A 14,819-nucleotide genomic window follows, 5' to 3' on the forward strand; every position below is an offset into this window, starting at 1 on the left:
AGGACACAATGAGATTGGGGGAGCCCCGCAGAGAGGATGCAAGGAGGTGGCCCGCCAGGTGTCAGGCAGGCAAGGACAGGTCCTGTCCTGGACCAGCAAAGAAGGAAGAAGAGAAACCCCACAAGTCATCATTCAAAGCTGAAAGGGAAGCAAATGAGGGGGCAGTGCAAGGTGGAGAGGGGATGGCAGGTGAGGAGGCCAGATGGAGGGGAGCAGTGCAGGGTTGGAGAGGGGATGGCAGGTGAGGAGGCTGAGTGCAAGGGGGCAATGCATCCTTCGTGGGTGCCTGCATCCTTGTCTGAAGGCACCTGACCTTGCCCCACCCCCTTTGCAGGAAGTTTCGAGGGGAGCCACCCTCCTGCTCTGCCCCTGACTACAGGTGGGAACACCCATCATCAGGTGGGCCTTGGAAGTGGGAGATTGGCAATTTGCTCCTGCCCAAGTACACACTGAAATGTATTTCTTGGAAGCTTTGTGTTGGCTTTCCATCTGTGTTGTGATGTAACTGCCCCCATACCATTCAAAAAGTCATCCATCGAGTTGTCATAGGGTGGAGGTGGCCAATGTGGTGGTCAGTGAAATCAAGGGTCACCATTCTAATGAACGTCATGTTTTGCAAGTCAGCCGTCAGGGAAAAAGCAAGCCTCACCCAGCAAGTGTTGCATGTAAAGAACAGACTGAATGGACGCCTTCAAAGAACTCTGACCAGGAATCTCAGCTGAGATTCCAAAAGCAGACCAGAATCTTGGGAGGCAGGCGGTCTGCAGGCTCAGGCTACTGCCCGTGGCTGTCACTGGGCCACTGTCCCCCTGGCTCCTGGTGTCTCATTGTGGAGCACCTGGCCAGGAAGTCTAGGGCCCAGAAACTCAAGCACGTGAAAAAGCCGTGTGGTCACTTTTCTGTCTGCCAGACCAGGAGTTCCAAGAAGCGATCAGGAACTCCACACTGCTCGACCTCAGAACTGGAGATTCCATGTCCCCAGGGAACCGTAGTGGAACCCATGGGTGCTGCACCCAAGTGCTCAGCAAACCTGCCTCGTAGCCAGTCCCGAGGCTTATAAACTCGTCACAGTGCAGCCACTGCTACGGAGGAAGGAATCAGCCTGGAGTGCACCTGCTCACTGGGAACAGTTGCCCCCTTGGCTTCTGCGACCAGCTCCTCAGCCTCTGGGCCTCTGGCCACGCCGCGAGCCACAGCTCTGTGCCACTGCCCCACTTCCAGTGCCTTCTTCCTAGGTAAATGTGTAGCAGAGTCCAGCTGGGTTAGGAACCTTGCAGCCCTGTCCTCCACCCTGAAGGACGCCCAAGGTCACGTCCCACACCTGTCCCAGACCTCACTCTCAAAACTTGAACGAGTGAAATCCAAGTCCCTAGGTTGGTGCCTCCACCTGACTCCCCACCTGACCTCTCTTCCATAATGAGTCCATGCTGTCCCAGGTGACTAAGCATGACTCCTGGGGACCTGCCAGGGACCTCACTCAGCCACTCAGGACCCACCTGTGCTCCCCTTACGGCACCCCTTCCACCCCGTCCTCCCCTCCTATCCCCACCCTTGTTCAGTCTCACTCAGATTTTCAGAAGTGCCCCCCTCTGTACTCTCTGCCCCGAGTCCTGTGCTCAACCTTCTTGCACATTCAAGATTGCATCTTGACTCCTGCCCTGCCACCCCCGAAGCCCCGTGGCTCTCTGAGGCCTTGACGCCAAGCCTCCCGCCCACCCACGTGCTTGCTCTGCAGCACTCCTACAAATATTTATGTGTCACTTCCTTGCTCAGTGGCCACCTGTTGATCAGGCAGGTGCTGTTTCCAACCCATGCGGTAAGTACTGTGACGTTATTGTGTACAAAACTGCAGGGGAAATTCAGCAGACAGAACCTAAATGCCAGGGACCTGGACTGGGAAGGGCGTCACAAATAGAAGTCTCTTTCAAGTACTCAGCACAGCCAGAGATGTGACCACCGACAGGTGCAATCCAAGGACTTGATGGCACCTCCTGGGTTGGACGAGAGCAGAGTCCTGGCAACTGAACCTTTCGTGGATAAGAGGCAGGGTGCCAGTCTGCCAGGTGCCAATCTGTGGGGGAGTGCCTAGAACTGTGAGCGAGGAGGTCACAGAGCAGGTGGCAGCAGAGGGGGCACCATGAGGGACCCTGGATTCCATTCTCCTCTTATGATTCCAGTAATCACCTTCCCTGTCCCACTGTTTGAAAGAGTAACAGAGAGAGAGATCTTCCATCTGCTGGCCCACTCTCCAGATGCCCTTAATGCCCGGCGCCAGGATTTGGCTTGAAGCAGGAGCCGCAGACGAGGCATCTTCGTTGTGTCCAGTCAAGAGCCTTGTCCGTCAGAGAGGAAAAATGAGTTTCCTGGGTGGTTCACATGAACATTCCTGAGAATGCGCCCGTGGTGCCCCTGTGGTCACTGATTTTGCTGCCATCCTTGGTGACAGGCACTTACTTCTATCACCAAGTTCCTTCCAAAGAGCATGGGAGGGGCGTCCCACGCCGGCGCCTGGCTCGCTGTGACTGACAGCACGGTGTTAGGACCATGATGGTTACTTCCCATGAGATGCACCTGGCGGCTGAAAGCTCCACCAGCCAGGATCATCCTGATCTGCCAATCCCTGTTTGCCTGGGCATAGTAAGAAATTTCGCAGAAGACCCAAAGCACTGAGTCTTGCCCAGTGTAGCCTCGCTTCCTGGAGGAGTGACCCGCTGTCCGGAATGGCAACTGCTTCTTGAGGAGTGAAGGTCTGGAAAGCCAACAAAATCAACTGCAAGCTGTCATTGAAGCTGCCTTCAGGGAAAATCAAACGAACTCTGCAATGCCAGGGAGTCTGCGGATTTTCAAAGCAACAGTTCTGGTTCTCCAGCCCCTGGCTCTCTTGGTTCCTCCGTCCACTGGCTCCCTCATTCCTCCCCAAATAGCCCTGGAGGAGGCTTGGGAATCCCATGGGCACACAGGTACAGACTGGGTTCCTGGCTCCTCCTGGAGCCACCTACTGCTGACAGAGTGTTCATGTTGGCTCCAGCTGCAGTGGCAGAGTAATAAGCCTGTGTGCAAGCCCAGAGCCTTGATCCTGGCAAGGCCCTTGAAGGGGTGTCCTCACGGACACTCAGCCTCAGCCGAGATCCTGCGGGGATCTGCCCCAGTAGACTCTGCTGCCTTTCTCCCCTTCTCGACAAAGGGGAGACAAGCCTGCTGGCGTTACAGTCCGTGCTTTGAGAGCCTTCCAAGTTGTAAGTTTATGGCTGAATATCTATGACATGCAACTTAAAACAAATTGCATTTCCTTATCTAACTGGGGGCCAGCCAGGGCTGTGAGAACATCAAAATTTTATGTCTCAGAAACCCTGAGTGCTTGAGTGCTGTGTATCCACAGTCATTTCCAGCAATCTTCAGAGCTAAATGATTAATTATACCCAAGACAGTCCCAAGCAATTATTTAATTATGCTGTCCTGTAGGCTGCCAACTGTTTGGAGCAAAGAAAAGGCCTTCACCCCAGTTTCTCAACATCTGGCCTTTGGATGGCTTAAAAGATAAAAGGAGATAGGAGAGCATTTTTATGGCTTAAGTAACAATTTTTAGAAATTTTCCACTAAGTAGAAAAACTTTCTCAGTGATGTGCTTCTTGTGATTAGAATGTGGTAACATTCTTCACTCCCAGTCTCCGGCTGTATTGAAATCGGCATCGCAATGCAAAGTGTGTCATTTTTCTCTTCTAGGAAAGTCTGTTTTCTAGCAAATCTGTAATTCCCTATTCAACTATTTCCCCTTGCCTATATTTTTAAAACTTTCTGTCTTAATTTAGGCTTTAAAAAAAATTTTGGTTGGTTGATCAATTTGAAAAGCACAGCAACAGAGAGAGAAGAGACAGAGGAATCTTCCATCACCAAAATGGCTGCAATAGCCAAAGCTGAGCCAGGCTGGAGCCAGGAACCAGGAGCTCCTTCCTGGTCTCCCATGGGTGGCAGGGGCCTACGCACTGGGACCACCTCCACTCCCTTCCCAGCTACGCTAGTACCTAACTGAAATAGAGGCAAAGCAGCTGGGATCCCAACCTGCCCCCCAATATGGGATGCTGGTGTCTCAGGTATCAACTCAACTTGCTGCCCTGCAGTACTGGCCCCTGAATTTAGGATTGTAAAAATCTACTTGAGTGAATAAAAGTCCTCCCTACTCATCCTAAACACAGAAATTTAAGTTATATTGCATTAAGAATGTGCCAAAGAAGGAGTCCGTTGTAGCCAAGTCCCATAGAATGATCTGCTCGGAGGGGTTTCCGGATACTAACGGGGGGGGGGCAGGAAAACAGCTTTGTGGAATGAGTTGTCACCAGTCTGTGGCATCCGAAAGCACAAGGAATCTTCACAATGGAAACTGTATGGAAAAAGCGATGTATGGATTTCAAAATTTGTTGGCTCCAAAATAAACCCATTTTTAATCCTATTTTCCCACAAGCTGTTTGAAGCAGTCTCATAAGCCAAAGCAAGTCGCTCCAAGCCGTGTTGGACTTGGCCCATCTCCTTGCACTCAGCCCTCACAATTCCTGCTGTTGCACAACTGAGTTCTCAGAGTTTTCCGCTCATCCCTGTGTTCGGTGCCAGTCTTCCAGGCGTGATCCTTCTGCTTCTCCCACTGCCGGTTACAACTCCTGAAATGGGATTGGTGGCTCAGCCCCAGAGTGCTAACAAGCTGAGTCCTGCTCAGCAGGGCCCTGTGACTAATCCAGCCCTCTTCCTTCCCTGCCTTCGAAATGCTGTCATTCCATTAAGATTTACAAATGACTCAACAGTCGCACACCATTGGGCCATCAGTCAGTGTTGGCTGAACCAATAATGAAAGCAACAGCTGAGCTAGAATAGATGGCTAGGAGCACCTTCCAAAGTCCAAGTGTGATGTCATCAGCCACTTGTGCAGGCCACGGTGTGTTCAGGCCTGCAGTCACTGCTCTGTACTCTCGAGCTGTTGGAACCAGAGCTCTAAGCCTGCAGTCGTCAGTCCTGAACCGGCTGCAGTGATCCGGAAGTTGTGTGATTGCCTGGATTGTTCTAGGGAGAACCTAAGGAGGTGTGTGTCTCCTACTAAATTCCATGATGTGGCAATGGGGAAGAGATTCTGGCCAGTGAGCTGAACCGTGGAAGGTGCCAGATGCGTGGGATGTGGAAGGGGTCGTGGTGCACTGTTCATGAGTGCCAGTCTCTCAGAGACTCTGAGTATCAGGAAGCCCCTGATGGGGTAAGGATGTTACCGTTCAGGGAGAAAGTGATGCAGACACCCCTGAAGGCCAGGGTCCCTGTTACTTGGAGGATGCCGACTCCCATCACTGGAGTGGCCCGTCTCCAGGCAGCAAGGACGCACTCTGCAACCCCACAGTCACAGCGTCATGGGCACCTCTTTCCACGTGACGTTGGCCCTCACTGTTCAAAAGGATTGATGCTTTTACTCCCAAACCTGACCGTTGGCCCAAGGGGTCCTTAATTATTTCATTCCCAGAAGTGCGTTTGTCCCCCTGCATGCTATGTTTTCTGTCACAGAGTCACAGCTGGGCCAGGTGCGTTGACAAAGCACAGGGTTTTCCCGAAGCTGTCCTCTTTGGAATAACACGCTGGCAGAGCCTGGTTCCCACACGTGCCCCTGGCAGGAAAGCCCTCTGCCACTCTCAGACATCTTCCAGCCTCCTGGAGCTAACGCTCTGATGGATGGCACAGCGACTAGGGAGGGCTGCCCTAGCCCCGTTTTACATGTAGGGAGGTCAAGGCTCAGATTCGGCAGCATAGTCAAGGCCACGGGGCCAGTGCATAGCAAAGCGGACGCTGCCTGCCTCTAGGGGCGCCCTTGGCCTCGGGACTGGGCCACCTCAAGCTGGCTGTCCTCAGCGCTGTGTCCATGGGAGCTGGAGGTGAGAACTTAGCCTCCAGCAGGCAGTTCTAAGGCTTTGGCAAGCGCGTTGGTTCCTCCGCCCTCCTGTGCACAGCTCCATGAAATTAAATAAGCAGAATACAAAAGGATGCCAGCTCAGGTTCATCCTTATGTCAGAAATATGACTGATTGGGACACGCACTTTAGATGCAGAAATTTCTTCAAAGAAGACTTCCCTTCTGAATTGCTTTTGCTAATTAATCCAGAGAGACTGATTGGCAGATGAAACACTCTGGTTTGTTCTTCCTGGCGGTGCATCTTTGAGACACAACAAGAAAAAGAAAACCATAAAGCATAAAGACACAACACAGTCTATTCTTTACATTAAATATTTCAAACCGAAAAAAAAAAGTCCTCAGACTTGTTTTGCAAGAGATGTTAAAAAACTGAATCAGCATAAACTGTTCCTCTGACGAGAAGCAGATCCTGCGTGTGAGCTGGCCTCCTGTTCGCACTGCCAGCCATAGACAAGAAGCTGCCCTTAAAATGCATGTATTCTTTTTTGCTTCCATTTCAACAGGGGACTTATAGTGTTTGAAAATAAAACCTACATCCTAGAGCCGGTGAAGAACACAACCTACGGCTACAAGCTCTCCGCAGCGCAGAGCCTCGGGAGCACGTGGGCGACGTGTGGATGGCACCAGAACTCGTCACAGCTCCCTGCCACTCACATGCTCCCACTACCCGCTCGGATGCCGCCCAGAAGGGTATGAGAGAAACCTCCCTTGGTCCTTCTGGGGAACTGGGTGGGGGGCCTCAAAAATAGACACTCAATGCCAGATATCTGGAGGTCTTGTGCCATCTGTGCCCGCCTGGGTGACTAAAACCCCTATTGGTCAGGAGCAGGTGACCCCAGAGACTACATACTGGAATCCCACCACTGCATCGGAAGTGCCAGCCTCCGCCTCCTGGAGGAGCAGGTCACACGGGCCAGAGGGCATTGACATCCGCTCTGCTGTCTTCAGCGAACCCCCACTAGGGACCTAGACCATAGGGTCGGCTCCGTTCTGCAAACAAGATGAAATGGACCCTGAGCCACTCCCAGGCTGCTCTCCTGGAAAAAAAAAAAAAAAACCCATTTCAAAGGTTCCTCACTAGTGAGTTGGTGTGGTGGCAGGGTCTCAGAGTAAGCTGCAGAAAATTCTTGATCTTCGCCACCTGTTCTCATGGTGCTGTACGGAGTGAGTCCCGCTTACCCCAGGCCGTGCTGACCATACCGGCTCTCCTTGTTGACCACACAGTCTGTCTTTTCCAGCCTCCTGTCCCTGTGGCAGCTGGACAGAGCACATTGCCTGTGGGGCACCTGGGCAGCACAGGGACTTCCCTCCCTACAGCGCCAGGAAGCCCCCGCCTCCAACAGTGGAGAATCCTGAGCGAGGACCTACTGTGGTCCTTCCCCACCTTGGCCAGAAGTCTTGGATTTAAATGAGAATGAAACCACATAGGCAACCATCGAAAGTTTCCTGATTTGTTTTCTTTATTTCCAAATTCTGTGTTGACTAAAGCAACAACAACAACAAACTAAACAAAGCAGAAATTCCCTGTCACACGGGTTTCTGTGGCTTGTCTGAGGGCGTGCTCAGCAAGGTACCACTTGACGCAGTGTGTCTTTCTCAGCTTTTTCGTAGACCACTGCTTAACTGTCAACAGCTCATAAATATTCGTCTTGGTTCATTTTAAATCATTTCTCAGGAGCTAAGATAGTAACGTACCACGTAAAGCAGCCACCTGGGACACTGACATCCCAGATGGACACAAGTTCAAGTCCCATCTGCTCTACTTCTGGTCCAGCTCCCTGCTAACGTGCCTGGGAAATGGAACATGGCCCACGCGTTTGGGCCCCTGTACCATGTGGGAGAACTGGGTGTGGCGCCTGGATCCTAGCGTAGGTCTGAGCCATCCCTGTCCATCGTGGCCGTTTGGGGAGTGAACCAGCGATAAGAGATCTCTGTCTCTCTTTCTCTCTCACTGTAAATGCCTTTAAAATAACAAATCAATCATTTTTAAAAAAAGTCTTATTTTAATTTTTTTTTAATTGGAAAGTCACAGAGACAGAAAGATCTTCCATCTGCTGGTTTAGTCCCCAAATGACCACATAGCAGGAGCAAAGCCAATCTGAAGCCAGGTGCCAGGAGCTTCTTCTGGGTCTCCCATGTGGTGCATGGCCCCAAGGCTTTGGCCTGTCCTTTATTACCTTCCCAGGCCACAAGAGGGGCTGGAAGAGAACAGTAGCTGGGATACAAACTGGCACCCATATGAGATTCCGATGCATGCAAGGCAAGGACTTTTGCTACTAGGCTACTGCACTGGGACCTAAAATAAATCTTTAGAAAATAAATATATCATTTCTCTAAGGGTTTTCCTAAATGGTTCTTTCTTATTCTTTAAGATTTATTTATTTTTATTGCAAAATCAGATATACAGAGAGGAAGAGAAACAGAGAGAAAGACCTTCCATCCTATGATTCACTCCCCAAGTGGCCACAACAGCCAGAACTGCATCAATCTGAAGCCAGGAGCCTGGAGTTTCTTCCAGGTCTCCCATGTGGCTACAGGGTCCCAAAGCTTTGGACCATCCTCGATTGCTTTCCCAGGCCACAAATAGGGAGCTGGATGGGAAGCGGGCCGCCAAGATTAGAACAGGTGCCCATATGGGGGAGCCCGGGATGTGCAAACCAAGGACTTTAGCCATTAGGCTACTGCATCAAGCCCCTGTTCTCATTCTGAAAATGGTGCTCAGGCTCTCCAAACACAGCTCTTTTTAAAAAGTTTTATCTATTTATTTGAAAGGCAGAGTTACAGAGAGACAGAGAAGGGAAGGTAGACATAGCTCTTGCATCCATTGGTTCACTTCCCAATGACTGCAACGCCAGGGACAGCCAGGAGCTTGGAGCCGCGGCCAGTTCTCCCGTGGGTAGCAGGGACCGAGGCACTCGGGCCATCCCCCACTGCTCTCCTAGATGCATTAGCAGGGTGCTGGATGGGACGTAGAGCAACTGCAACCCAATCCGTATGTCCGAGGAATGTTGAACTCAGCACACCGCAACACGGCCCTCCCAGTTTCTTGTAACAGACAGGTTGGGGGCTCTCCACGTGACAGTGCGCTATGCTATGGCTCACCTGTGGGAGCGCTGAGTGTGTGTGTGGCCCGGAAGTCCTCTGTCCATCCCTATATTCCCAAGCATTCCTGATGTAAATGCAAAAACCCTGGAACCTCTTTCTCTCTGCTTCTGTTCCATCAAAGGTGGGGAATTGTTCCATGAGTATTGAGGCTGACTTGACCTTAACTGTCGGTGGGCAGGCATACCTAGAGAAACACCTGCTTCCGTGAGCACCTCCAGCTCTGGAAAGTTCTCTTGCTGGGCTTCTGCCCCCGTCTGCAACGGAGAGCTGAGTGGCAGAGGCTACGGGCGTCGGTGCCGCCCTGCTGACAGTTTTGCTCTGGGTTCCGTGATTAAGCTGTAACTTCCCCAGTCGTAAACAAGCAGGACATTTGCAGTTGGCTTGCCAGGTGGGCCGCACTCTGTCTGCATTTTCAGATTTATAACTTGACGGTTTAAATGATACTCGAACCTGTTTCCCATCTCATTTGCAAGCAGGAACTTGATCTGTACTTGCCAACCGCATTTGAATTCTTTAAGCATGTAGCTTTCTAGAACTACGACTGTCACAGTAATTTCCTCTCATTTTGACTTGTGGAGAAATGGAGCGCCTGAATGACAATGTTGCTGTGTTAATAATGCGTATTGACGTGTAAATGAACCTTTAAATTGAAAAGGAACGGCGCGCTGCCCTGCAGTTTGGTTCTGCATCTCTGTCTAGAAACAGCCTGGACTGTTTTATGGAAGAGAAAATGTCCTTGCCTCAAAATGCTTGTTTGTAATGAAAATGGCACCAAACATGATTTTCAAAACACTGGGATCCTCGGGAACTGGAATGACACCGAAGGTTGTTTTCGATGCCTTCCTGATGCAGATCCCAGCCGCTGCCCGAGGAGACCGCACGCCTGTGCCCGCCCCCAGTCAGTGTCACCGCGGCTAATCCGTCTTGTTCACCCATCTTATTCTCTGCCCCCACTAAGTGTTAACTCATGCGGAGATGGGTTTTCTGTGGATGTCTGCGTTTTTTCTCACAAGACTGTTAGGAATAGACGCCCGGGGGACACAGCAGCTCTAGTACAGACCGGAGCTGCTGTTGGTCGTTTTTAGGCTGCCCTGAAAGCCTACGAAGCTCCTGGAAGGGCATGCAGCCCAGGAACTGTCTGCTCCCCACTGCAGACTGTGCGGTCTGGCTCAGAGCCCCTGCACCCACAGGCTCACCTGGGCTTCAAGCCTTCCCCTCAGCCCGTCAGCTGCGCCTTCTAGAGCCCAAACTCATTTTAGCCTCAACAAGCGAGCTGCAAGCACAGATCCCACAGAACCACCGCTGGGGGAAGTCACATAACGCATCCCAGACGCAAATGTAAACACTTGGGCGTTACCCTTTCTTTAGGGGTTGGCACCATCGCTCCCTCTGTTGGTACGGATAATTACAGGGCCAGGGAAGAAAGCCGCTGCCTTCCGCTGGAAGGGGAGTGTTCCGAGGACACACTGGACGTGAGGTCAGGAGTCAGGGCAGCTCACGCTCCCCCGTGCAGCCATGCTGTTCTGTTGCAATAACAGCCCATTGCGTGAGGGTCTTCAGACAGTTCATGGGAAACACATATTGCGGCCAAAACTTGGCATGCCTCTCCACACCCAGGCAGGAAAACAAGCTTACCTTTGAATTCCATTGTCCACAAGCCATTCGAAGCCCCAGCTGCAGGGCTAGCATGAGCAGGAACAGCAGCGTCCATTGTGGGTAGGGTCTAGAACCCACTGAATCTCAGGCCCTGGCCAGGACCTGCAGCCTTTCCCTTCGGGAGGACCAGTGGTTCTCACTCAGGTCCTTGGCTCTTGGGTGCAGTTTCAGTACTGCCTCCTGGGACCCTATTAGCATCTGGCTGTGAGCCTCAGTCTCCATTTTCCAGCCTGTTCTCTCTGTATGTGCTAGGCAGGCATGGGGTCATATCCCGTGGGTATGGTCAGTGTCACATCCCCACACAAGTCCCTGGTTAGTGGCAGACTAGGGAACAAGCCTGAAGGCTCAGCTTAGCGATGAGAGTCAAGGCCAGCAGCTGAGAGTGACTGCTACTGGTTCCTGGCTGGTCCTGCCAGCTGGGGACGCCGGGGCCCTGGGCCCATTGTTAGGGTTGTTGGTCATGGCCCGGTTCTGCCTCCCCTGCCTGGCTTGAAAGTGTTCACCCAGCTCCCTTGTTACTGCCCTCGCCGGATAAAGCCCTCGTGCTGCTCTCCTGGACCCTCATCACCATCCTGGTCCTCTGGTCTCCTGGCAGCCACAGTGATGCTTAGAAATCTCCCCATGGGGCACTCCAGCTGTTCAGAGCTGATGAGAGGTTTGCTCTGCCTCCCTGCTGGGGCGGGCCCTGGTCCTGACCCTGCCACCATCCGGCCACATCTCCTCCACTCCTTCCCTCCATGTTGCTCTGCTCAGCACCAGGACTTCCTGCGGCTGCCATTCCACGCGCCCGAGCGTACTCCACACCTGCTTCTCCCGCTCCTGCAGCGAGCACAGCCCTTCGCTGCCCCTTGCTCGTGTCTCTTGCAGAATCCTATTTCACAGATGCCTTGCTTTCCGTGACTGCTTCCCTGCCTCCCTCCTCCTGAGCCCACTAGAATGTGGACTTGGTGAGCACAGGGACCTTGGATTTGTGGTCTGTGCCCAGCATCCCACGTGGAGCGCTTCTAGTGGACAAGTGTCAACATCCTAGCTCACGTGAGGAAGGGACTGGCCAGGAGAACTTGTTGTGACCCTGATCTTGGCTGGCCTGTCCAAGTTCACATAAAAGCGGCTTCCTCTTGGGCAGCGCTCACAGAATGCCTCGGTTTCCCCTGGAAACAGGAATAGGGGGCTGTTCTCCCTGGCTTTAGGTCCTGTTTGGGAAAGGGCTTTTATTTCCAAACACCACCCCCCACCCCACCCCACCAAATGAAAATCCAATCGGACAGCCAGTTTCAAATGTTGGTTTCCATATCACAAATTTAAATATGATTCATTAAAAAGAAAAACTGGACAGCCAGCTCGGTAGAAGTCATGTGAAGGTCATTCAAGGCTCTTCCTGTGTGTGCCGCTGACAGGGGACGAGCCGCTGTGGCCTGGAGCTGGCCGCTGCCCCTGTGCTTTTTATTATGATGTGCTTAAGTTTCTCTCTCAGTTTGCAATTCTCCAAATTCATGAGAAAATGTGGACTTCTCTGAAAACTGCAGAGACAGGAAAATCGTGTCTGGGTGTTTGTTTTCGTTATCTGGATCTGTGTGTTTTCCAGATGACCAGGCAAGGCCAGTCGGTGGCCAGGCGAGGCCAGTGGGAAGGAGCCCTGGCCTGTTCGTTGCAGCTTTCTGCAGTCTGAACAGCCAGAGCCTTTTCCATGACAGATTAATGCACTTCTCCATTTTCTAGAGCAATGGATTTCTCTGTGTAATTAGCCGAGTTCATTCATGGTGAATCAGGGATTTGTGGACCAGAGAAAGCTGTCCACTTCTTTCGCCCTCGGGTAAGGGCAAGGGCGAGATATTCTCTTGGCACCAGCGGGGACGTGAGCCACCCATCATTAGGACTGCTGAGCACCCGCAGCACAGCCCTGTGAAGTTTGCGTTTTCTCGTGGGAACGCTGTAGACTTCACGCCCTTCGGGACGCTCCTCTCTGCCTTCCTCCATAAGGGTTCCGGATTCCGCCAGGGACACCTGAAGCCGTGGTTCAGCACAGGTGGGCAAGTGGGCTGCCTACCACAGACATTGTTCTCTTACGAATCTGGAGGATCCGGGAAGGAGCAGCGTTCACTTGTTAAAGATGCTTCCCCCAGGATTATGTGACTGGCACGCGGCGCTCCTCTGGGCTCTTGCCTGAACAGCCAGAACACACCGGTTTGCAGCTCCAGGCAGGCTTGCAGCAGGCTCTGACGGCAGGCCCAGCCCCCTCCCATTTCCCGCACCGCTCTTTATTGCAGATACATTGTTGGCTTCTCATGTTGCCTTTGGAGACCACCCTCTGAGCTGTTAGGTTTCTCTGAAAAACTGCCTTTGCCATCCTCCCGTAGTTCGTGGGAGAGGTTGGATGCCTTGTGAGGAAGTTTGGTGAAAATGGAACCTGCCTCCAAGGTGGCACCCACCACTTCGACCGAGGTTCACGCCTGCGTTGCCACAACCTTCTGCAGCCCAGCTTTCGTCCCCTCCCCGCCAGCCGCTGTGCGCCAGGGACACAGCTTAGCCCTGTCTGGGCCCGCTCACCCTTTCTCTTTTCCTTGCCACTGGTCCGTCTGCCCACCTGCTGCTTCTCCCACCTACGCCCATCTTGCTTGGCTTCTGTCCCAAATGCTTCACTCCGCGCCGTGGTCTACCGAGCACACACAGTACATCCTCGCCACCTTGTCACAAGTCACAACATGGTCCACGAGGACCAGCACAGCATGGTAACCCTTAATGACCCTCAGATGCGCTGCATGTGGTCTGAGACGAACAGTCGCTGGCCGGGTTCCAGGGAGAGCCTCAGGCTTGTTTGTTTATGGCTTCGTTCTGTTTAATAACAATCTTGACTTTTTCTAATCCCACAAGCGCTGATTCAGTAGGAAGGTTAAACTCCTTTTCAGGGACTTCCCCGGTACAAGCGAAATGGTTTGCTTGTACAGCATTCTGGGGGTTTGGGGTGGAGAGTGGGGGCTGACTTCCAGGAGGCGGGGAGCAGAAGCAGCCTCCAAGCTGGGTTAACAAACGACAGGGCCCTGGGAGCCCTGGGCAGGAGGCAAAGGAAACTCAATTCACGTTTTACTTTTTGGCAGCGTAAGAGAGAGACACTCAAGACGACCAAGTACGTGGAGCTGGTTATTGTGGCCGACAACCGAGAGGTAAGGGCTCTGGGAAGGTCCTCGGGAGAGCTGCTTTCAAAAAGGGAGCTGCTCTCTTGGAAGTCCTTGGCGGGAACAAGTTTCTGGGAGCATTGTGGAGTGCCCAGGCGGGGAAGGAGCCACGGTGAACCATGGCAATCCCCAAGGGTCCAGGGGGGCCCCACACCGGGTGTTTCCAGGAGCCACGGTGAACCATGGCAATCCCCAGGGATCCAGGGGGACCCCACACCGGGTGATTCCAGGAGCCACAGTGAACCATGGCAATCCCCAGGGGTCCAGGGGGCCCCACACCGGGTGTTTCCAGGAGCCACAGTGTTGAGTCTTGACTGATAATCTTGCCATTAACTAATGCTGACAGTTCACATCCTTAAGTTTCAGAGACAAGGAAAGGACCTGGAGAAAGTCAAGCAGCGATTAATAGAGATTGCTAATCATGTGGACAAGGTAAGCTCTTTCTGGAGCAGTTAAAGCACTCAGGTCTCGGGCTGTCTGGGAATGAGGGAAGGAAGTGCCGGAGGCCTCCGAGCACGGGATCAAAATGTTCCCAGAGGACTGTCCTCTCAGCACATGAGTCCCAGGTCCCCCACGGCTTCTGGATCGTGGTGGCCTTGGGGACATGGCTTGTTCTAGGTTGTGTCTGACCAGACTTGCAATCTGAAGGGATCTTGGACTCCCTGGTTAAATCCTGAGAAGCCCAGTGGGGCTGCATGGGTCGGGGCGGGAGTGGAGGGGGCACTGTGTGCCTCGGGACATCAGCCTTTGCAGAAGTTCTCCTCGGGTTCTTGGGCACACCCTGGCTGGCCACCACTGTCACCAAAGCCACCAGGCTTCTCAGTGCTATGCCTCCCACCTGTGGGAAGGACTGGGGGCTTGGGACAGCACACGAAGGCTAAGGGACCTGTGGTCACTGACCTTTTCTAGCAGGAACCTCACAGCATGGACCAGGAGGGCGCTGCCCTG

The 14,819-nt window shown here is 52.8% G+C and overlaps 1 protein-coding gene across 1 annotated transcript in view; it reads left to right on the top strand.

Moving 5' to 3' along the window:
• The window catches only part of ADAM12 (ADAM metallopeptidase domain 12), a 267,367-nt gene that overhangs the window by 178,800 nt on the left and 73,748 nt on the right, over positions 1 to 14,819 (top strand). The window contains exons 6-8 of the mRNA XM_040991939.1: positions 6,441 to 6,627; positions 13,794 to 13,859; positions 14,232 to 14,303. Of these exons, the coding sequence (XP_040847873.1) occupies positions 6,441 to 6,627; positions 13,794 to 13,859; positions 14,232 to 14,303 (325 nt within the window). The remainder of the gene's footprint in view (positions 1 to 6,440; positions 6,628 to 13,793; positions 13,860 to 14,231; positions 14,304 to 14,819) is intronic.

Source organism: Ochotona curzoniae, unplaced genomic scaffold (genome assembly GCF_017591425.1).
Source record: "Ochotona curzoniae isolate NIBS_2020 unplaced genomic scaffold, NIBS_Ocur_1.0 contig_66, whole genome shotgun sequence".
In the NCBI taxonomy this organism is placed as follows: Eukaryota; Metazoa; Chordata; class Mammalia; order Lagomorpha; family Ochotonidae; genus Ochotona; species Ochotona curzoniae.